This window comes from Astatotilapia calliptera, chromosome 5 (assembly GCF_900246225.1).
Source record: "Astatotilapia calliptera chromosome 5, fAstCal1.2, whole genome shotgun sequence".
Classification (NCBI taxonomy): domain Eukaryota; kingdom Metazoa; phylum Chordata; class Actinopteri; order Cichliformes; family Cichlidae; genus Astatotilapia; species Astatotilapia calliptera.
Genome location: NC_039306.1, coordinates 36802485 through 36826602, shown reverse-complemented (window position 1 = coordinate 36826602; position 24118 = coordinate 36802485). Strand labels below are relative to the sequence as shown.

At 43.2% G+C, this 24118-nt stretch overlaps 1 protein-coding gene across 8 annotated transcripts in view; it reads right to left on the bottom strand.

Moving 5' to 3' along the window:
- LOC113023063 (calcium-dependent secretion activator 1) overlaps positions 1–24118 on the bottom strand; it is a 361073-nt gene that overhangs the window by 37103 nt on the left and 299852 nt on the right. For 7 of the 8 annotated variants that reach the window (XR_003272492.1, XM_026169133.1, XM_026169134.1 and 4 more), the window contains 2 exons: positions 15782–15814; positions 1212–1319 (listed from right to left, as the gene is read on the bottom strand). Coding sequence is in view for 7 of the 8 variants with exons in the window: in XM_026169133.1 (XP_026024918.1) it covers positions 1212–1319; positions 15782–15814 (141 nt within the window). In the remaining variant the exon portion in view is untranslated. Of the gene's footprint in view, positions 1–1211; positions 1320–14765; positions 14953–15781; positions 15815–24118 lie in introns of those variants that run through there. The other variant, XM_026169138.1, reaches the window with a different exon arrangement.

The following is a 24118-nucleotide window of genomic DNA, read 5'->3' as shown; positions in this document are numbered from 1 at the left end:
CCAGTGCTACCCCTCGGCTTGCCATAGAAACACCTATGGCATCAATTCAAAAATCTACTTCCCCTCATTCTCAAATTAGCGCATTCACAAGATTTTCAGAAAACTTTGGCTCTCATGAATCTCATTGACCTTTGACCTTACGGTTGAGGTCAATGAGACCTTCCGAGATTTTTAATAGATGCACTGAGGTATCAATTTCAAACTCCTACATTGCCTCATCCCTGAGTTATCACATTCACAAACCTGGGTGTCAATGTCAATGTCTTGCATTTGGCTTCTCTCCTCTCCTGTGAGGCAGTAATTGAAATATACGTCAATGCACTCTAAGCTATGGAGTAGAGTGTTGACTATGGGAATTTGTATCACCTGTTAACAAAAGCCCTGAGCTCTGTGTACTCTTCAGAGTTTACAAAACATTAGTAACTGCCAGTTTTGCTTGTTTGCTTTTTTTTTTTTGTCTTTTTATTAAAAAAAAAAACCTGTGTACTGTTTTAATAAGACACTGTGACCTTTCCACTTTCTTACAGTCTCTGAATGTCCCTCTGCGCATTGCTGAGTTTGTGAGCTTCATATTGAAATATCAGCTGCTGTATGTTTTCCTCCCAACATCTGGACATTTTGGGTTCCAGCAGCATTCCTGTTCTATCCTTGGCCTCCAAATCTCTATAATAACTCTGTGTACTTCTTGCGAAGAGGCCTTAGTCATGTCAGGCTTTGTGCCTGTTACATGATCTTTACATGGCACTTTTTGTAAATATATCAACTCACTCATTGTGTATATCACATGCAGAAAGAGCAAACTTTTTTTGTACACTTTTGTGCAGGCCTTGGATCCTCCTGGAGTTATCTGCTTGCAGTTGTTAGCATTTGTTCTTGTCCAGCAGTAACAAATAACAAACAGCCAATCTCGTTGCCTACGTTTGTTATTTGGAATCTCTGTTACACTGAATGTAAGAACTGCAGTAGCTTAAAGTGCTGTGTGTTTGGTTTGTTTAACTCACCTCCAACTATACATTAATTTTAAAAAAACCCTTTAAAAAAAAAACAAGCAAACCTTAATACTTGCGAACATTTACTGTTCTCTTTTCACTTGCAATGATGTGAAACTAAATATTTACCTGACAGCTGCACATTAAGCGCAAATGAAGTAAATGAAACTTTGGTGTTACTCTTTGATTTGGAGAAAAGAGGCAATGCTGTAGCTTACTTACATCAAATATTCGCTCTACATACACCTCCTCATTGACCTTCTCCCGCAGCATGTCCTGGGAATGACGGACAAATGTCACATAACTGTCAGCTACATCCATCCCTGGCTTCTGTAAATAACCCGGAAAAAGGAGAAAAAGACATCAAATAAAAATTGTCTTTGCTTAGAAAAACAGTAAAAATGACAAAGTGTATTTTGGAAGGTACATGATTTACTCCTCATGGTGACACTTTATAATGACTATACACTTAAAAGCTTTAGTAAAGCATTAATGAATAGTTAACTCGCTGGTATGTAATTTATAAACATGGATAATTAATGGCGTAATACGCTCATACATGTTTAATAATAGCATTTTTATGAAATTTTATGTCATCTACAAAAAAGTTATTAAACAGCTGTTCATAGTTCACGGTATCATTTAGCAACTGATGAAAGAAGAACTTAGATGAAAATGTATGCATATATGAAACTAGTTGGTTGAGTGTGTACTTATTTTATTAGCTGTTAGCTTTAGTACTTTGTGTGATCTCAAATTAATTGAGGTCACACAACAAGGTTTGCCTTACAAAGCATTCACAAATGAAAGTGAAAGGTCAGCCGGATCTCAAGTCTCAGTTATCTTCACAACAGAGAAAGGAAACAGACAAAGCTCATAGTGATACAGAAAATACAAATATTTATTGCATGATGCAAAAATACCTCACTTAAAAGCAGAATATCGAAATGGATGTTGGACCGTAATGTGAGTGCGTTTAGGTGTGTTTAAGATAGAAAGAGAAACAATATTATCTTAACCTCTTAAGCCCCAGGGGGGTTTCTGAGCTTCCTGCTCGAAAATGTAATGCCCAAATTTTATTGATTATTTCTCTGCAATTACAAACTCTGTCCTTACAATCTTGGTATCAAAATAAAGCTAACACTTGGGAAATTTCATCAGAGGTGTAAATATTGAAGCAGATATTACTGTGTCAAAGTTACTGAGACTGGAACACAGAAAAAGTAAGTAGATTTTATCCTCGCCTAATTCTTTTTATTTTTTTTTTATTTTAGCAGATAACCCTTTTAAAAATATGCCTCAGATCACATTTGGTTCCAGAAATTCAGTAACCAACATATAAACATCATCTGTGCAAAGATTTATGTTTCTAAAGTGAAACAGTGAAAAATTACAGCCCTGTCAATACATGAATATCCAGACGTACAAAAATGTCCAATTTTGGCACACAATTGGACACCATGCCAGTTGATTTTTTTAGGTATTAAAGAGCAGATTAATAATACATTTTATTAACAGGCCTAAAAATGCTTTTTTTAAAAATAGATTTTTGAAGAATTAACCACACATTTACATTGTAATGGCCCTTTTCTGCAGTGCGCATGAAGCGTTTAATTGGTCTCTGGCCCTTTAAACTCCGAGGGCCTGTAACTTTGTCTTTTGGTCAATTTGCATGATTGACACCTCTTTTTAATCGTTTGAGCCAATAGATTCATAGTAATGATGTCACGTTCACGTCACTTCAACCAATCAGACGTTGTAATGCCAAAACCCACGTTTTTACCAAATTTACTGCATGTGGCATCTGTCCAGTCACGTAGGTGGGTCTAAAATGGAGGTTGTTGACGGAAAACAGCTCTGATGTGGCTAGGTAGGCATGGTAACTACTGGTAATCACGTGGCTACCGGCTACCGGCAAAAATAATGGAGGAACTCGGGACGGTAAGCCAATTTCTGTCCTAGCGCATTTGCGCTGCTGTTTGTTTTTGTGGTCTTCTTTTGCAGCTCATTCAGTGAATTTTGGTCTGATCGTGGTGAAACTTGGTGTGTGGAGTCAGTGATAGCCCTGGAAGCTAACCAGCCTATCTTTAGCCGGTTACATGAAGTCTGAAGAATTTCTGGTTGGGTTTTGTTTGTTTAGCGGACTTCTGTGCATTTACATAACTGCTCGTTTAATCACAGCTTGTTTTCGGTGTGTTTGGTAGTTGTAGAAATGGTTTATATGACATTTTAGCTGAGATTCTGAGGTTTCTGTGGATTCCGCACATGTCTATATTTATTAAATATAATAAATACTAATAAAAAGCATGTAAACATAAGTTTAACTAATATGTGGATAAATGGTATAGAGGCAGGACTTTGTCCTTTAGAGTGTGTTTGTTAGATCCACTGAGCAACCACTCATTGGCTGGTCTGACCTTCCCCCAACCTGTGTGCGCTGCTTGGACACCTGTGTGTGCCTTCGTGTACCAGTCAGATACGCCAGAGACAGAGACGGTGAAAGATCCATTACCCGTGCGGTGAAGAAGCTAACTGGAAAGTAAAAGTCCTTCTTCGCTGAAAATAATGAGAGTGATAGTGTGTTCCGAAGGCCGTGAGCCAACGTGAGCACTGTGAAGCCCCGTGTAGCATTTGTTGCTTTACATGGTCAGGTTTTTTTTCTTTGCTTACTTCGATTGGATTGGTTTTGAGGACCTGAGAAGAATCGAGGATCCCTTTTCCAGTACTGGATGGCGAGCCCAGCCCAAAGAGCCGGATGAACTGGTAGATTGTAACCCGACTGGTTACAAACACACTGAGTGACTACTGAACATTGAGAGACTGCAACTGACTTTTAAAAAAGGACACAAAAGACAATATATCCTTGGGTCGACTATTTGTGGGGTGTCACGGCCTGGGGGATCAGCAAGGGGCTGATAATTATGCTCCTATCTCTCGGTCTCTCTTTCTCTCTCTTTGTTTCTCTCTCTCTCTCCTGTTTTGCTGGGGTGGAACTCATGGTGGGTTCACGCTCTCGGCCCACGCCTCCCTGCATTGGAAACACCTGGACCTCATCAAGACCAGCTGGTTCTTAAGAGGTAAGAGGTCTGCTGTTCAGCGGTGGATCGTTGTTAAACTCTTGTCAGGTTTCTCGTGCCTGCGTGCTAGATATTAACGTGTGTATCTTTGTACCTAGATTTCCCGGACCCATCCCTGTGTTTCCTCGAGCGGTGTGTGGAAGGAGCAACTGGTCACTAGTAGAGAGAGAGGTCGGAGTGGAGCGTGTGTGTGATTCCCCTTTTCCCCGGATCCCTGGAGCCCTGCCCCCTCACGTCTTGTACAGTATATACCACTACCCCAGCCTGTAAATACACTCGGTGAAGAAACTGTAAATAAACTTTTATTGTTAACTTGCAAATCAGGAGTCCTGCGTGTGGATCCCCAATGGCAACCTGCGACATGGGGTTTATTTTATTCAATTTTGTTTCCACGAAGCGCACTCTACTTTTGTTAAATGTGCACAACCTGCTAAAAGTTGATAACTGTTAATAAATGCAATTTTGTTTGTTTTTTTACACCTACTGTGTAGAAGTCCTCTGTTGTCAGACACCCTTGGCTCCTACGAATCTAGAACCTCTCCGATCTGGCCCATATTTCCCCTCTGTCCTCATACTGCGGTTAAAGGTAACTATACTGCCTGTACTACATGCAAAAAAGGCTAGAAGTAGCACTAACAGGTCTTACATGCCCACTAGTATTGCACCACCAGTGCTACATAGGGGCGATCGTGGCTCAAGAGTTGGGAGTTCGCCTTGTAATCGGAAGGTTGCCGGTTCGAGCTCCGGCTTGGACAGTCCTGGTCGTTGTGTCCTTGGGCAAGACACTTCACCCGTTGCCTACTGGTGGTGGTCAGAGGGCCCGGTGGTGCCAGTGTCCGGCAGCCTCGCCTCTGTCAGTGCACCCCAGGGTGGCTGTGGCTACAATGTAGCTTGCCATCACCAGTGTGTGAATGTGTGTGTGAATGGGTGGATGACTGGATATGTAAAGCGCTTTGGGATCCTTAGGGACTAGTAAAGCGCTATATAAATACAGGCCATTTACATAGAATAAAAAGTGGCGAGCCAGCCAGGAGCCTAGAGTGTTGTGTGACAACATTGGAATCCTTTTTGCCCTTTGATCAGACAACTCGCATACTGTGAAAATGGATTTTGACAACAAGTATGCCATTAAAGTACCAAATGCCATAATTTTTAGCGGTGTTGCAGATAGAGAGATAGACAAAGAGGTATCTGAGTTTCTAGAGCAACATGGTACTATTCGTAGAGTACTCGCTGTCGATGATGACTCTTCTGCATTCCACAAAAGTCAGATTGTAGAGTTTGAGTCCAGTGCAGCTGTTGAAATATTAGCACCTAAGCTGCCTTACCTCTTACAGTCCACTGAGAATCCAAATGTCAGTTACCGCATTCGAGCCTTAACTGACGTCTATACCAAGACCGTAGGGGGCAGTGTTACTGAAGCTTATATTAGCAACCTGAAAGGTTTAGCCAAGTTAACTGGGAAGGATTTCGAGGAAGTGTTGCGGGAGGCCATGTCCACAATAGGGAAGACCATTAAAGCTGCTGAGACAGCTGAAATAAACCCTGAAAATGACACTGCTGATCAGACTTGCCCTGTGGTAGGATCCACACAACTTGGAATCTCACCTTCAGTTTTAACTGAACTGGCTCACCCTCCTGAACTCATTCAGGGCACATTCCAACGCCCCATAAGACCAAACTTGACACCTCAAATATTGAGTCCAACTGACCTCGGCCCACCAGAGGTTCAGAAAATAGTAGTCGAGCATGTTGTCAAGAGTGTTGAAAAGGCATCACATGCTCACTCTATATTAAGACTCAGAGCTTTATCTGGCAAGATGCCCAGAACTTACAGTGAAGCTGACTATGAAACATGGCGTTCTCATGTTCTAAGGGTTGGCTCCCGACAGCCCTAAACAAAAAAGCACAACAAACCCGAGCACCAGACCAGGGCGGGCAGAGGGGGTCCAGGAAGGAGGGTCCAAAACAAAAAAAACAAGGAGCACAAGAGTCCGGATTAAACCAAAAACAGGACAACACAAAACAAGACTAGTCATGAGGCCACAGTAAAGTCTGGGGGTCGACCCGGAGGCCGACAACACAAGAGCCAAGACAGATCAGGGGGCCGAGCGTGCACACGGCAACGGCGGTGACGGGCAAACAGCTCCAGGGGCAGAGCGTGCACACGGCAACGGTGGCGACGGGCAAACAATTCTGGAGGCCGACCACTTGGAAGGCAGTGGCGGCCACTGAGCAGGTCTGGAGGTCGGCCGCGATGCCGGCCGCGACGGGCAAACAGTTCTGGAGGCCGACCACTTGGAAGGCAGTGGCGGCCACTGAGCAGGTCCGGAGGTCGGCCGCGATGGCGGCGGCGACAAACCCTTTCCGGAGGCCGTCCCCGAAGGCCATGACGCCACCTTAGAGGCCGGCAGAGGCGAGGCGGAACGGGTCGAGCTGGCTCTGACGGTGGCGTGGCAACCGCAGGACCAGGCGAGGCAGGACCAGGCGTGGATGAAGACACGGAGGCAGGACCAGGCGTGGATGAAGACACGGAGGCAGGACCAGGCGTGGATGAAGTCACGGAGGCTGGACCAGGCGTGGATGAAGACAGCGGGACGGCTGCGGAACCTGACGGCAGCGGGACGGCCGCGGAACCTGACGGCAGCGACGCTGCAGGCGGTAGGGCTGCTCAATTAATCGAATTTTAATCACGATTACGATCTGGGCTTTCAACGATCATTAAAAATGACTGAGCCGATTATTAGCCCCTCCCTCATTTATCCGCGACACCTTAAAGGCCAGTCCGTGAAAATATTGTCGGGCATAAAATATTGTCCGTGGCGCAAAAAAGGGTGGAGACCGCTGATTAAGAGGACCCGAGGGAAGCTCAGAAAGCTAAGCAGAAGTTATTTGAAGAGGAGAGTGACTGCTGTTGGTTGAAAAGAGAGGTAAAAAAACTTCAGTGGTGTTGCACACTATTTTATATTATTTTTTAAAGTCATTATTCAATACGTTGTTATTGTTAACCCTTTAAAGACGGTCAGAGCTGCACACTCCATTTTGTGTAACTATTTTTAAATCCCTGTAGAACCTGAACCGCGTAAGCTAGCGCAATAATTTGTTTTGCATATGAAACTGGAGGAGTTGTACTTACATCTTATGCCATCAGCTTGTCCTCAGTCACGGTTTCCTTCCACATAAAGCTTTGCAAAAATTGCATAAAAAGCGCTTGCAGGAACAAAAACATAATATTCCAGAAACACGCATTGCCGATCCGATCAGCTGTTTATAATACTTCCCACAGTGAAACAGAAGTCAGCGCGAACTATCGCATGACCGCCATTTCCTGGCCGAAACCGGAAGTGACGTCATTTTCGCGGAAATGTAGTTTTTTATTTGTAGGCCTTAAAAACCTATACTGGTCATGTTTGACTTTTCTGAATAGTTTCTGGGATGCTTAGAACTCGAATTGCACTGCTGGAAATAGTTTATTTTGATGCACCTGCTGTTTTCTTTGCAAATTTGCATCATAGGATTGTTTTTTTGTTTTTCCTGCAGTATAAAAAAATTGGTGTATCTCCAAAATAAAACTATGAAGACACTCAAAATAAATTTCCTGTTGTTGTAAACTATTTTTTGCAACTTTTTTGTATTTAAAGTTTTGAGGGATAAACCTCTTAAATTTCTCCAAGTAGAAATATATGTAAAAAAACAAAAACGATTTTCAATTTTTTTGTAGTTTATTGCACTTTTTTGCAATTAATGTAGTTACTATGGACTTAATGCATACATATTATTAAAATATGGGCTATAACAGTTGTATAGCAACTTGAAATGCTCCCACAAATGGCACTACAACATGTAAAAAAATTATATAAGCTCTGGTGGACTTGGTTCTATAGTAGGTCTTAAAGGGTTAAATAAATATCGTCAAATAATCGTGATCTCAATTTCAGTGAAAATAATCGTGATTATCATTTTTGCCATAATCGAGCAGCCCTAGCAGGCGGTGATGCGAATGGTGATGATGTAGAAGTCGGGGGGGATGATTCAGCAGATGACGGCTGAACAGACTTCCCCGGACCGTCAGCAGATGTGAGGATGTGCTGGGCAGGCTCCTCGGACCCTCCAGCAGACGTGACTGGAAGCTGGACGGGCGGCTCGGGCCCTCCAGCAGACGTGGCAGGAGGCTGGACGGGCGGCTCGGGCCCCCAGCAGACGAAACTTGAGGCTTGCTGGGTTCTCCCGAACCCCCAGCAGACGAAACTTGAGGCTGGCTGGGTTCTCCCAAACCCCCCAGCAGACGAAACTCGAGGCTGGCTGGGTTCTCCCAAACCCCCAGCTGACGAAACATGAGGCTGGCTGGGTTCTCACGAACCCCCAGCAGACGAAACCTTAGGCTGGACTGGCTCCTCAGGCCCTCCAGCTGGAGCAGAAGCAGGACCAGAGGCAATAGGGACCCCTGACTGAGGGTGAAGATGAGTGACTGACTTAGCAGATGACAAAGCTAAGGATTCCTCCACTTACTGCGCTACTGACTGGGCTATGGACTGTAAGAATGTTTGGAGAAGGTCTGATTGTGGTAGAGCCTGAGCTATGGGTAGCCGGGGTGAAGACTGAACTACGGGTGACTGAATTTGAGATGAAAGCGGTGGAGTAGGTGACAGGGCTACAGGTGGATGCTGAGCAGGGGACACTGGACACTGAGCTACATGCGGTTGCTGAGCAGGAAACACTTGACACTGAGCTACAGGCGGCTGCTGAGCAGCAAACACTGGACACTGAGCTAAAGGTGGCTGCTGATCAGCTAACTGAGCTGAAGGTGGCTTGGAGAAATTCTGCTGTGGCTGCTCCTGCTGTGGTGTGAAAATGACAACTGCTCCAGTCCGTACCACAGGAGAGAATGGAAGTGTGGTTGGATGATGATGGTGAGGGCTGCATTTCTTCTTTAACGGTGGATCGAACGACTTGGCAATGAACCTTGGCAAAACATACTGCTGACGTCGAGAGCACCAAGTGGCGAGGGCCTCCAGGAGAGCAGCTGAATCCTCCTTCCCATGCCAAACAGTTCAAAACAAAAACTGGCTCTCAGAGCTGTTACTATCGTTTTTAATCCGTTAATGTCCAGAAAGGTTATGGCGAAGGTAGGGGATGACAAGAAGTTGTCTAGAAACACTACCTCTAGAAGCCTCTTGTAGTTATCCACAGCGTGAATTATGCGCCAGCAATAATCCCACAGCTGTGCGAGGTACTTTCCCTCTGAGGCAAAAGGTGAGTCCGCTGGATCCATCTTATGGTCGCGTCGTTCTGTCAGGGCTCTGTGTGCGGGCAGGCGGAGAGGAGGATCCAAGCGCAGGACTCGAACACAGAATTATAAATCAGAACCTCAGCTTTTATTGCTGACATGAAAACCAAACGTCAAGTGACATGAATACAGAAACCAAAGAAACAGTGACCATGAAGTGACCATGGAATATGGACAACCGAAACACACAGGCATAATCTGAGGGTACGACGTGACACTGAGCACAGGAAAACACAGGGCTAATATACACAGGGTGGTAATCAGCGAATGGGCAACAGGAGGGAGACACAGCTGGGAGAGATCAGGGTTAACGAGACGGGGGGAACAGAGCTGCACACACTAACATAAGACAAAGACTTTCACAATAAAACAGGAAACATGAATTACTAAACAAGCATGCAGACTTTACATTGAGAGACAGACAGAGAATGACACATGGAACCTGAACTAAACTAAACGTGAGATATAACTGAGAACAAATCCTTAAGCACGAATAAACAGAAACAAGAAATAATCATCATCATCACTATGAGAATAAGAAAACAATCCATGAAGCAGAATTAAACCGAAATATAATAAACTCAAAATACTGGGTCCAACGGACCCAGAACCGTGACACCAATGCCACCTCCAAGGCTTACCTCCTCTCTGATCTGGACATTGGGTCAGTTGGAGGCGCAGTTGAAAGATTGCAGCGGTCCCAGATCAGATGTACACACTGGGACTCTTTCCCATGTTGCTGTCTGTGTTTATTGTGCTATGGTGTGTTGATATCTGTGCATTCCTGTATTATCCTTTTATGTTACACATTTCAATGTTTTTTTTCCTCGCTACCTGGCCTGACCTGTCTCCCCAATGTGATGTTTGTGTATTGTATGTACGGTCGGCAAGGTCTGTCATCTCGTTTGTGGGCAAAAGACCTGCAACTGACAAATAAAGGCCATTTCATCTCATCATCTCATCACCTGGCCTGTGCCCCGTGATGTTAAACAGCTCCGCTCATTCTTAGGCTTTTCAGAGTACTACAGGCGGTTCATTAAGAACTATTCGAGCATTTTTAAGCCCCTCACTAACATAACATCAGGCTACCCTCCTTTGCGCAAAAGCACAAAGCCTAAAGCTAAGTCTGTCCAGTACCATGACCCCAAGACACCTTTCGGTGAGCGATGGACTCCCTCTTGTGATCTTGCTTTCAAAACCGTCATTGAAAAGTTCAGTACTGCACCTGCATTGGGTTTTGCTGACCTTAAACTGCTATATACGCTCCATACTGACACCAGCACTACAGGGCTTGGTGCCGCACTCTATTAAGAGCAAAATGGCCAGACCAGGGTAATAGCTTATGGAAGCGGTGGGTTGTCTAGGAGTGAATCTTGTTATTCTGCCCATAAGTTTTTATGGGCAGAGTTTTTAGCCTTGAAATGGGCAGTGACGGAAAAGTTTGCTACAGTGCTACACTTGTCTAACTAAAGCTAGCTGACTACAAACAAAAGGAAAACTGAACTTGAGGAACAAAGTAAAGAATTTCCAAACTCTTAAACATTTCAGAGACATTACCATGCACTGCTTTATTAACAGAGAGGAATACTAATACTATTAATATGAGGAATAATCTGTGGTGTTCATGCTTGATTTTTAAGCATATTCACTGATGATTTGTGATAACAATATTGATGTTTTATTTTGAATGAAGGTGCTTCATATTCCACTTAAAGTACGCTGTGACTCCGGATGCTCAGTGTGTCTCTCCCATCCTACAAACTCACACTGGTCCTCAGTATTTTGTTAACCTTAAGGGTGTGCATCTTGTTGTGAATCTGTTCTATATCATGTTGTGCTTTGTTTCCTTTTTCTGTTAGATAGCTGAGGATTGTTTGGTCCTGCTGACCTTTCAGTTTGATTTGTTGAAGCTTTGTGAGGTATAGCTTGTCTCTCATTTTAAATGTGGTTAAACAAAATAGTTAGTCAGCTATTAGTAACTGACTGAATTTAACATGAAGTACAATATGAAATAAGCATTTATAAAAACCTTTATGAACACACAAAAGTAGTTCATTTTGTAATCTTTATGTGTATCAATGTTCATCTGAATACTTGCCTACTATTGTTCTGATACCTATTTCCTATACCACAAACCATTAACCTTTGCTTCTAAAAAACGTGTTTGGTGCAATAATACTATTAAGAAATTGTAACTTCATCATTTATAAATGATGAATGAACTATTAACTGAGACCTTACTATTGTATACTAAAGTGTTAACCTCTTTATTTCCCAAGTGGTCACCACAATCGATGCATTGGCAATGGCCAATTGGCCTGGCAATATTGCAAAAGCCAATAAAGCTGGCCAGAGGATCACATTGGTTTCAATATATAACATTCAAGCTGTAACACTAGCATACCAGAACCAGGAGCTACCTTGCTTTTTACATTATGGTATGGGACGTCACACTATTCACAATGAAAGGGCCAAAGTTTTTAAAGTGAGGGGCTCACATGCACAACATCCAGGTGCTGGGATAGCTTTCAACACAAGCAAAAGCCGCGTGACATTTGTCTCAGCTGCAAAGGTTTTGTAAATAGATGCTAGATTTGGAATTGATTTCAAGTGTTGAGCCTGGATTTGGCAGCTGGGAGTTTTAGGACCCTGTTACCCTGTTTCACAAATCTAAGTGTAATATTACTTAGCTTAACCTAAATGCAGGTATAACTATTGTTGATGAAAGAAATTGTTCTTACTTTGATATAACTTTGGTAAATAAGTGGTAATAACTTATCTCCCTATCATTCCCTTCTTGTTTTCACCATAATATCCGACTATCACATTATTGATGAGCTCTGATAGAAAGTGCTACCAAATATTCTCTAGTGCCCACAGCAGAGCAAAGTTTTCATCAGTGTATTTTAGTAAATATTAAGCTACTCCACTAGGTTCCTCCGGGAAATTCAGTTCAACCCACCAGTCTCACTGTCTGTGTGGGTTGTGATTTTTTGCAGTCTGCTGATCAGTCTGCTGATGTGCTTAAGCACAGTAGTATTAGCAGTAGTATATTAGTTGTCATACCTGCTTAGCAGCAGCATTTTCACACTGCCACCATAAACATATTGGCTTAGTGATGATCACAGTATGTTGATTTACTGTCTCAGCTGTCAGCAGTTGCAGAACCATTAAAATCAGATAAGAAACCGTATTTATTGATGATGAGATCTAACATGATAAATTGTCTCATAATCAAGTGGAAGCCAGCTCTACTACATTCGAGCCGAGATGGTTCACAAATCGTTGAGGGTTATTTTGGAAAGGAGGAACATTCGGTCATTACAGGGTTGCACACCAAGCTCTTGTGACGGAGTTGAGATTGACTGAAACTAGTCTCTGCAGTCTGGGCATGTGCAACGTGAATGGGGAACTGTCACTTGGACAACAGCCTGTTAGGAGGCCCGCCACTCTGATATGTGAAATATCAAAAAAACAACTAAAAACACATCTTTTTAGAATTGCATTTTGTTAACTTTTGTCTGTTTTTGTTTTATACCTTGTGAAGCACTTTGTGATCTTTTATCTAGAAATGTGCTATATAAATAAAAATTTACTTACTTACTTACTTATATTGGGAGGACATTGCAGTTGTTGGCACCTTAGCTGTCTTTCTAAGAACAACATATTTTCCCATTTTCATATTTCACAAAATAACACTCTTTTAACCTTTTGTGCTTGAATTTCATTCATCAGGACTCCAAAAAGTCATCCAAACAACTCATTGCCATCTCTCACTAAATGTTGATAACACATCTGCAGTAATGCCTACAATGTGTGAATGAGTCTTTTTTTTTTGCCATTTTTAACCAGCATAACTCAAATGTTGTACGATGAGAACACAATTAGCATGCTGGTCCAGAAACTGTGACCCTTGCCAGCGTACACAGTGGCTCTTCAGATTTACTGACAAGGCATTAATTTGATATTTGGCATTTTTCAAGGGCCAAAGTGTTGGCAGCTTATCTAGAACTGACGCGCAACACAGACACATGCAAACACCACCGCCGCCAACCTGACAGCAGAATGGGCATGTGTTGTACAACAAGGACTCACAATGTATGCGGCACAGAGATGGATGCATGAGGCACGGATGGCTGTCAGTGTCTGGCCACATACATATGAATGGACATTTGGGGAAGGAAACGTGGGGACATTCAATGTGGAAATACAACACCCAGGACCATCTGGATCATGATGGTAGATGTGAAAGTATGGTCAAATATTTGTAGATGAACAAGAACACACAAACAAACATTCTCACATCACCAGGGAAGCAAAATGCTCCATTTAAATTCATCAAAAATAGCAGACATTATTTTCATAAGTAAGATCTAGCACAATATGTTATGATATTGCTATGGTTAAGACAATATCAAATATAAAGCATTATATATATATATATATATATATATATATATTTAAATATATATATATATATATATATATATATATATATATATATATATATATATATAGCCAGGGATGGGTATCGTTTAGGTTTTATCCAATACCAGTACCAAACCGGTACTTTTGAAACGGTTGCAGTGCTTGAATGGTGCTCGAACCGGTGCTTAAAGACTGAAGAACACAAACTTTGTCCAAAAACCTCTCATTTTTAGCTGTTTTCCACTTTTTCTTTTGTCATTTTAGCCTTTTTGGCCAGGGTGAAGGGAGTATCTGCCATCAAACAAGAGGACAGCCGCATGTAGCTATGATGATGTTTGCTAGTTCACCTTACATGCATTAATGTAATAACTTGGTTAGCCTACTCAACGTAAATTACACACGAACAACATTAAGCTACTCACGCAGAGAAGAACGGCTGCTGCTGCATCCTCATCATTTCTGCTACACTGGCAGGGCTAGGGGCCGGGACTCTCCTCTTTGGGTTCTTGGGGGATGTTGTTAACTCCGGGTCCGATAACAGGCAACCCACCCGCAGTAGATGTGCTCGGTGTGAGGTCTCGCAGCAAGCTATCAAATACGGTGCATTTCTCGGCTTTTAACAAAATGCTATACGTCGCCAGGTGTTTCATCAGATTCGATGTGCTACTTCCTTTGCACAGTATCACAGTATCACCTTAAAGCACTTGTTGCAGGCTGCTGAGTTTGCATCTTTTGCTGTGAAGTACAGCCAGACTTTGACCGCTTCACCTTGGGCATTTTTAATCTGTAGCTCTGCTCTAAAAGAACGTACGTACCTGGGCCCGCCTACTATGCTTGCAAAGGTAAAATGATTTGCTAGAATCCAAAGTGTATGATATCTTAGGAAAAAAAAAAGCACCAAAATAAAGCACCGAAATGTGCGCTGCTTTTTGGTCTGGTTACTACCGTTTATATCAGAAAATCATGGCACCGGATACCGGTACCCATCCCTATATATAGCATTATAAAAAATTAATATAACAGCGATTTAAGTCAGATTTGATTTAATCACCATTGAATGACAGAATACACCATTTAAGTATGCTGCAGAACCACACACACACACACACGCTCTACACTGGATCCCTTCAACACCTCCAATCAGCAGTGGAATTAGGGTTGCCAACCGTCCCTTGAAAAACAGAATCGTTCCGTATTTAGAAACAAAAGTATTGAGCTGAAAAGGGTATGCACTTTGTCAAATGGTTAAAAAAATAATTACACACACAAATACAAGAGCTACACTTCCCACACTGGGAAGGGTGAAGACAATTGGGTCGCCCAGTCCTGGCCAATTAGGCGTCCCTTTTTTTTTCTTCAGGGAGTTGGCAACCCTAACTGGAATGGTTGGATGGATGAATAGACAGATGGATGGAATTTCAGCAAATGGAAATCCCGACACTCACTGTATACATCATATAAAACAGCAAATGTCATTTTAAAGTCAAAGGCAGAAATTTTCTTTGTGAGAACTTTGTGAGAGGGTGATGACTCATCGTGTGTAAGCTGAGGCTTCGGGGGAGATGTGACCAGTAAACAAATTATCTCTGAATGTCACGTCATATTATTTATCGAATATGAACTATTAGGTTTTCTATGTCATTTTTAAAATATCAAAATATTTACACATGTCATCATGTAACTCCCATATGAAGTGGATTTTCAAATTCTTTTCATGAAATGGAATCAGGAATCAGGGATGGAATTATATGTTGAGTGATACAATACAAAGGAGTCTTAACAGCACTCACATGCATGTGAGTCATGCAAACACAACAGGGACTGGGATTAATGATGACATTTTGAGGCCAAACAGTCACCAAAACTTTCAGAATTTAGATTTAGTACTTCTTAGTGCTCCAAAATATATCTGATGAGCAAATCAAAACTCGATAAAGGCACAATGACCCATACTGTACACACATACATTACAACAGCGGAGATGTAAAATGAATACTTACAGGCACGTCCACATACTTCGAAGCAGCTTTTACCTTGACAAAGATAGAAAAACACTGAGTACAGCAGCTGAACAAAAGTTGTCCAGGTGAGACATAGCATCTTATATCTTCTCACCTTCTGAACTAGAAACACTGATTTGTGGCGATATTAGCTGCACAAATGCACTCATTGTTATTGCATTCATAATTTAACAGTTTAGCTTTTGTAGTGTTGTGGAAATTTAGGGGCGCTAGTGCCAGAGAAGCTCACCAAAAAATCTACCGTAGTTTCACGACCATAAGGCGCACTTAAAAGTCTTAGATTTTCTTCAAAAAGTGCGGCGCGCCCTATAGCGCAGTGCGCCCTGTGTGTTGTAAGGAGGACGTAGTAGAGAACACCATGAGAACGCTAAAGGGTGAAGTGTGGGCGTTGATCGTATATACCGGACAATCGCACATACCTGTATAAAAGGACAGGTATGTGCATTATGTGGAACATTGTTGTTTTAACAACCCTGAAAATGGCAAAGAGACACGCTTATGAAGCACAGTTTAAACTGAAGGCCATCAGCTATGCGGAGGAACATGGAAATCGAGCAGCGGCGAGAGAATTTAAGATTAACGAATCGATGGTTCGCAAATGGAGGAAGCTAGAAAACAAGCTCCGGCAGGTCAAGAAAACGCAGCTGAGTTTCCGCGGACATAAGGCGAGGTGGCCCGAGTTGGAGGAAAGACTCAAGCGGTGGATCATCGAGCAAAGAACGAGCGGGAGAAGCGTTTCGACGGTCACCATTCGGCTAAAAGCAGTTTCACTAGCTGAAGAGATGAACATTGAACATTTCCAAGGAGTTCCGTCTTGGTGCTTTCGTTTTATGAAACGGTGCCATTTTTCCATCCAGACCGGGACTATGGTAGCGCAGCAACTTCCAGCGGATTATAAGGAAAAGCTGGCCATCTTCCGCTCCTACTGCAGCAAACACATCGGCGACAAAAACATCCAGCCCAGCCACATCACAAACATGGACGAGGTCCCGCTCACTTTTGACATCCCGGTGAGTCACACTGTGGAGAAGAAGGGGACCAGCACGGTAGCGATACGCACAACGAGGTATGAAAAGTCGTCTTTTACTGTTGTGCTTGGCTGCCATGCTAATGGACAGAAACTGCCGCCTATGGTGATTTTTAAGCGAAAGACTTTGCCTAAAGAGAAGTTTCCAGCAGGAATCATCATTAAGGCAAATGAAAAGGGCTGGATGGATGAGGAAATGATGAAAGAGTGGCTGAGGGAGGTGTATGTAAGGAGACCAGGTGGTTTTTTCCACACATCACCATCGCTCTTAATCTGTGACTCCATGCGTGCCCATCTCACAGCCGATGTGAAAAAACTAGTGAAACAAATGAACTGTGAGCTTGCTGTCATTCCGGGAGGCCTGACAAAGGAACTCCAGCCGCTGGACATCGGTGTGAACCGCCCGTTCAAAGTAAGGCTGCGAGCGGCCTGGGAGCGATGGATGACCGGTGGAGACCACAGTTTCACCAAGAGTGGAAGGCAGCGCCGGGCGAGTTACGCCACAATTTGCCAATGGATTGTAGATGCTTGGGCTAACATGTCTGCTGGCACTGTTGTTCGAGCTTTCGCAAAAGCCGGCATCATTTCCGAGGAGCCGCACGGCACGGAAAGTGACTCTGACGGTGAAGAAAGTGAACTTGGCATGTTTGATGGAGATTTAGCGCAGCTGTTCAATTCAGACACAGAGGATGAGGACTTCGATGGGTTTGATGATAAAAATGTGAGTACCAAACTTTGTTTTGCTCCTGCTTTATTTTTAAATATGCACACTTGTATGCTTGTGTGTTGTTGATGATGACGATTACCGGTAATAGAAATGGGAGTAAGGTACCGAACTCAGGTTTGCTCCCGCTTTATTTTTAAATACGCATACGGTACTTGTATGCGCCCTATGGTCCAGTGCGCCTTATGTGTGTGTTAAATACAGTAATGGCACACATAACTGAGACTGCGCCTTTTAGTACAGTGCGTCTTATGGTCGTGAAAATACGGTAATGATATTACAGTTAGCATAAATGATTAACATAAAAACTATAACAATTTCAATGAACTAGTGAGCATAGAAATACACATATCAAAACAGATGATTATAATATGATGCTATGAGAATTTATATAGTTGCACACCATTGTAATTTACAAATGCATACAATGTGGGGAGTTTTATAAAATATTTGTATACGCACACTCAGTGCCAATGCAGTGTTTATGAAAATGGTCCACTTGTGTATGAGGAGATACATACATACATAGAGTATCAGTATAGTGAGATAAATGGATGCTTTTTCATTAAATCAAATTTAAACCCCTTAATTTACCAGAACAAAAGGTAGCTTTAGAATTAATAACAAATTTCCTACATAGGTGCGCTTTCACTGAGGAAATGAAGATGTCTGTTAAAATTGTTCATTACATTCAAAAGTTCAGTTACAGTAGAAAAGCGTCACACTATGATTTACACACTGCCATTTACAGACCAAGTAAATTATTAGTGAAGTATTCTTATTCTGATGCATCTTTATTAAGCTATGTCTCTGAGTGTGTTAACTGAGTGTAGCCAAGTACAGGATAGGGTAGGGGAAATTAAAGTAAGATGGAGAGAATGGGCCAATAGCTAGATTCGTAGGAGGGATAAAGTGAGTTGCGTGGAGAAGAATGACTGGAGCCACAGGTAAAGTTGCTATGAATTGTATTAAACTATTTAGCAACAATTTAACAGCATTTCATGAACAGGAATGAAATCATAAAATAAAATACAGTGACAGCAATAATAATAACAATCAGAATCCTATCTGAGCTCAGATATGTCAGTCTTGCCGGCTTAATAGTCAGTGTTCAGTCAAGTCAAATCCAATAGGTTGTGATTGGTGCGATTTCGTCCTACCGCACTGTTGCAATTGTTCGTGAGAGAAGAGCAACCTGCCCTTCTGGGCCAACTCGGAATGGCTGTGGTTCGGTTCAAAGGGAAAGGCTCGCCATCTTCCTCGTCAGGAAGAGATCCAGGTCTCACGATCCCATAAAAAAAAACCTAGCCAGCACACTTCTAATGTTCAACTCTCAGAGAGGATCTTGTCCACTTCATCCGCTCCCATGCAGATCGCGATGGTTTCAAGGTCCGAAATGTTCACAATAAATCAGGTCCGTTTCTCCAAGGTCCATGCAGATCTCCGGTATGGATATTTGCTCAATTTATCAAGTTAATAGTTATTTTCCAGCGAAAAGCTTGGCGGTGAAAATCAGCGATGGTCTCGTGCACCTCCGTCTCTCTCTGTGTCTGAGCACGTGACGGTACAGAGCAGGGGAAGGCGGGGCTTGTTCCTTCCTAACCAGTAGGGGTACTGGTTAGGAAGGAACAAGCCCCGCCTTCCCCTGCTCTGTACCGTCACGTGCTAAATATACTCTTTGGGTTTTATTCTTATATTTATAGTATTTATCTTTTATTATTGATTCATTTTTGATCAACTCAGTGATTAACAGAGTAATGATAAATCCCAATTAACAATAACATGTTGTAGTGCATTACTGAGTCGTGTAAACTCACTGGGTTACATCCTCCCCCCTTAAATCTCATGCACGTCCCCGTGCATGGCTCTGGTGGAATAGGCAACATCATTAGCAAGGGAGTCGATGAAAGCTTTGTTCAATCCTTGAAAGAGTGATTTAACCACTGTTACTAGTGGGTTACCTAGCTGAGGATAAGTGAGTCTTTGGGATGGTTGGCGAATTCTTTCAGATCTTCTGATCTGTGTTTCTGTTTGCAAGGTTTCAGGTTCATCATCATTTTCAACTTGTCTTTCAGGTGAAAGTTGATGAGTTGAGTTCTCTGACAACGGTGAATCTGACAGACTGGTCGACAAAACATTTTTGTCTTTTCGAGTGTCTGTTTCAGACTCACTTGGTGTGTTGTTTTGTAGGCTTGTGTCACTTTCACTTGGTGGTAAGTTTGCTTCACTTTCACGTTCTGTCTGAGGTAGGTCTGTTTCACTGTCCATTTGAGGTAAGTTGGTGTCAGTTGAACTTCCAATTTCGCCTTCAGGTAAGTATGTTTCAGTTTCATGCTCAGGTAAGTCTGTCATGTCCGGTAATGTGTTAGGTTGTTCGTTATCATTTACAGGATATTTGTTTTGTTTGAATCCTTGTGTTGGCGGTATGGTACATACTTGGTAAAAATGTCTGTCTTTCACTTGTGGAGGTTCAGGGTAATAAAACTCATCTTCCTCTTCTCAAATGTTTGGTCGGAGTCAACTTCCGAAGCTGAACTTTGTCTTGTGCGTGGTCTGTTAGTTTTTGTGACTCACTCGGGTTTATGCTCTGTTGGTGAGAGAAATCCACAGGGAAGTAACAGATCTCTGTGGAGCGTTCTGTTGGGTCCATCTCCGTTTTCCGGTTTTACAGTATATACTGGTAAGTTTTCCATCTGTTTGGTAACAATATACACCGTTTGCTCCCATTTGTCCGCTAATTTGTGCTTCTCTCTCAGGCGGAGATTTCGAACCAAGACTTGGTCTCCCACATGTAGTGTGGATTCACGGATGATTTTGTCAAACTGTTTCTTGTTTTTGTCAGCTATTTTCTGGGAGTTTTTGATGGCTATTTCGTAGCTCTGTTCGAGGTAGCTTTTCAACTGCTTGACGTATTGAGAGTGAGTCAGCTGTGGCTTGTTTGGCTGTGGCAGGCCAAAGGCAATATCAATGGGCAAGCGAGGCTGTCTACCAAACATTAACTCATAAGGAGAATAGCCTGTCACATCACTTTTTGTACAGTTATAAGCGTGAGTAAGTGGTTTTACGAAGTCACGCCAGTGATGTTTCTGGGTGTCTTTCAAGGTACCAAGCATACTGAGTAACATGTAATTGTATCGCTCAACAGGGTTGCCACGAGGATGATAAGGACTTGTTCGGACTTTGCGGATACCGAGCAGAGAGCACAGTTCTTTGATTGTACGCGATTCAAAGTCTCTCCCTTGATCGCTATGAAGTCGCTCTGGAAAGCCTTAATGAACTAGGAAGTTCTCCCATAAGTTCTTTGCAACGGTGGTGGCTTTCTGGTCTTTGGTTGGAATGGACACAGCATACTTTGTAAAATGATCCGTGATCACTAGGACATCTTTAGTATTTTTACTGTCGGGTTCTATTGAGAGGAAGTCCATGCAGACTAGCTCCATGGGCCTGGAAGTTTTAATGTTTACCAGAGGAGCAGCCTTATCTGGCAGGGCTTTTCTACGGACACATCTCTCGCAAGCTTTCACTTTCTTTTTGACATCAATTGCCATTTTTGGCCAGTAGAGACGTGACCGAATGAGTTCCAGTGTGCGTTCGACCCCTAAATGCCCCATGCTGTCATGAAGATTAAGCATAACTGTAGGGCGTAAGGAATCACGAAGGACTTACTGCAACAATGGCCCCAACTGGCGTTTCCGGTACAGTAAGTCATTTTGGAGGTCAAGACGTTTCCACTCCCTTAAAAATAAGACTCAGACTTAGTAGTGGCTGGTGGACGTGAGTCAGCTGCCAGCAGCTTGATGACTTTACTAGGAGATTGTTATCATTGCCTTCTTCTTGAAACATGTCTGGAATGGCAACTGCAGACATGGCAAGTGACTGGACTAGAGCACAAGAGGGTTCAGTCTGATCCATGGCCATATGTCTTTGACAGGCTGCCATCACGGTATCGGATTGAAGTTGGAGCTCGACATCTTTGACTGAGGACAAGAGATGGGATCTGAACTTGTCAATGCATTGACATTCCTCAATAAAAACTGGATCGTCTTCAGGTTTGTCATGTGGTTTCCTAGATAGTCCATCTGCATCAAGATTTTGTCTCCCAGCTCTGTACTTAATGTCAAAGTTATAGGTGGACAATGCAGCAAACCAACGATAACTCGTGGCATCAAGCTTTGCTGTGGTCAGAAGGTAAGTCAATCAATCAATCAATCAATCAATCAATCAATCAATCAATCAAAGCTTTATTCGTCACATGCAGGTTGCCCTGCAGTGAAATGGGACCCCCCCGACCTTACACATATAGCACAAACATTACATGGGGATACAGGTCGGAGATTGGTAGAATCAGAGAAAAAAACATTGAAATGTACACTACAATGGGGAAAGTAAAAGAGGAAAAAAAGAGACCCCTACTCATGCTGTGCTTCCATGGTAGGACAGCATGAGAACAGGAAACAAAAAAACTCCTCTGCACCAAAAAGCACATAAATGTCCACAGCACAACATTGTGAAGATATGACAAGCCACAGGGGTGGGTGGGGGGTGAGGAGTAATCCGAAGCGAACACAGCAGCCGCCCTGCACAGCGCTATCATTCCAGCGCGGCACACAGACCCGCTGTGTTCCCTCGCAGTAAACAAGCATCGAAGGCGTTGGAAAGGGAGGGGGGATGAGTGAGTGCCTATCAGTGTAAGTGTATGTGTGTGCGTGTCCATAGTTCAGCTGAAACAGTGTCCTTCGGCCTATCAGGCTAAGTAAACAGTCCTCCAGCCAATCCAGGTGTTCTTGCATGGGATGGGAAGAATAGCCGTAACACAGTCGTTATCAGGGAGTGATTGTTCGGCTCCAGCCTTGGGCCTGCAGCTGGCGCCGTGATGGGGATCCGCAATGTTCATGTTGATTTTGTTAATTTCCATGCGAGCAGCCCAGGAGAATTTTCAGGCTGCTCTTTAACACTCCGACGCTGGTCTCTCAATCTCCCGTTGGAGAGTCGCGAGCCTCCCCATGATGGTATCAAACTTCTGTTCCATGGTGTTATCATTCTTTTGACTCTGAGACCTCACAACTGCAGTGATCCGTTCCGCGATGTCTTCCAACTGTCGCTCAAGGGTCTCATTTTGAGCAGGCCTCTCTCTGATGTATCCCCCCATACGCTCAATGGTGTTGTTTTGAGCCTTCACAGCAGCTGCAAGCGTCTCCAAGGTGTTGACCATATTACGTTCGTTGTGAGAGGTTGCGCCTCATTCCATTTCGATTCCAGCGGGCAGCCTTGGGGGGGTTTGAACAGCCGGTTCCGCTCTCTTATTTCTCCGATAAACCAGGGCTAAGCCAACTCCGATCAGCATGAACCCTGTTATCACGGTTCCGAATAGATAGATATCTTCAGCATCCTCGATCGACAGTCCCCCTAGGCACATGATCCTCCAGTTCTGCCACCCGTCCATCGTGTATCCGGCAGGGAAAGTCCCTCCAGGGCACTCAGGCTCTCCCGAGCCCAGATTTCTCGTTGAGAAAAGGGTGTCAATAGCATTCAGAGACCAGTTGATCAAATCTATAATTCTCTTTTAGGTTTTAGAGAACGACAGTGGGAGGCTATTCCAGGGAAAGTAATGCACACAAGACAAGACAAGGACATAGAGGCTAAGCAGGGAAGATAAGGGTGAGGAGGAGAGGAGAAAAGTGCGACCGCCTTCGCTGAGAGCTGAAGCAAGAAAAAAAAATGGGTTATTGTCGGTGATGACTGTGAATGTGTTCCCATATAAATAGTCATGAAACTTGTCAGTTATGGCCCACTTTAAAGCTATAAATTCTAACTTGTGGGCGGGGTATCTAGCTTCACTACGGGATAGACCACGACTTGCATAGGCTATAACGTGTGGTTCCATTCTGCACTTGATAAAGAGCTGCCCCAAGTCCGGTTGTACTGGCATCTGTGTGTACCAGGTAAGGTAGCTTTGCATCAGCATACCCAAGGACTGGTGAGGTGGTGAGTTTTTCAATAATAGTCTGAAACGATTTCTGGCACTTTGGTCCCCAACGATTACCAAAGGGTTCTTTGGGGTTAAGATACTTTGGATCACTGGGTGGGTTTTTACAATGCTTTCGTCTCGGAGGATAGCCAGCTGTGAGGGAGGTGAGGGGCTTGACAATTTTTGAGTAATCTTTGACAAATCTCCGGTAAAAACCGGTAAAACCAAGAAACGATTGGAGTTCTTTTAAGGTTTGGGGTCTCGGCCAAGTCTTGAGTGCTTCAGTTTTTTCGTGGTCAGTCTTTACGCCGTCTCTATATACAATGTGGCCTAGATAATGGACTGCTGTTTGGAAGAAAACGACATTTGTCGGGCGAGAGTTTCAGCCCGTACTCTCTGAGTCGCTCAAGAACATGAATGAGTCGGGTCTCATGATCTTCAAGGGAACTGGGAAAGACTATCAAATCATCCAAAAAGACTAACACTTCTTTCAGATTGATGTCTTTCATACACTTTTCCATAAGCCTTTGGAAAGTGCTTGGGGCATTTGTTATTCCCTGGGGCATACGATTGAATTCGTAGAAGCCGAAGGGGCAC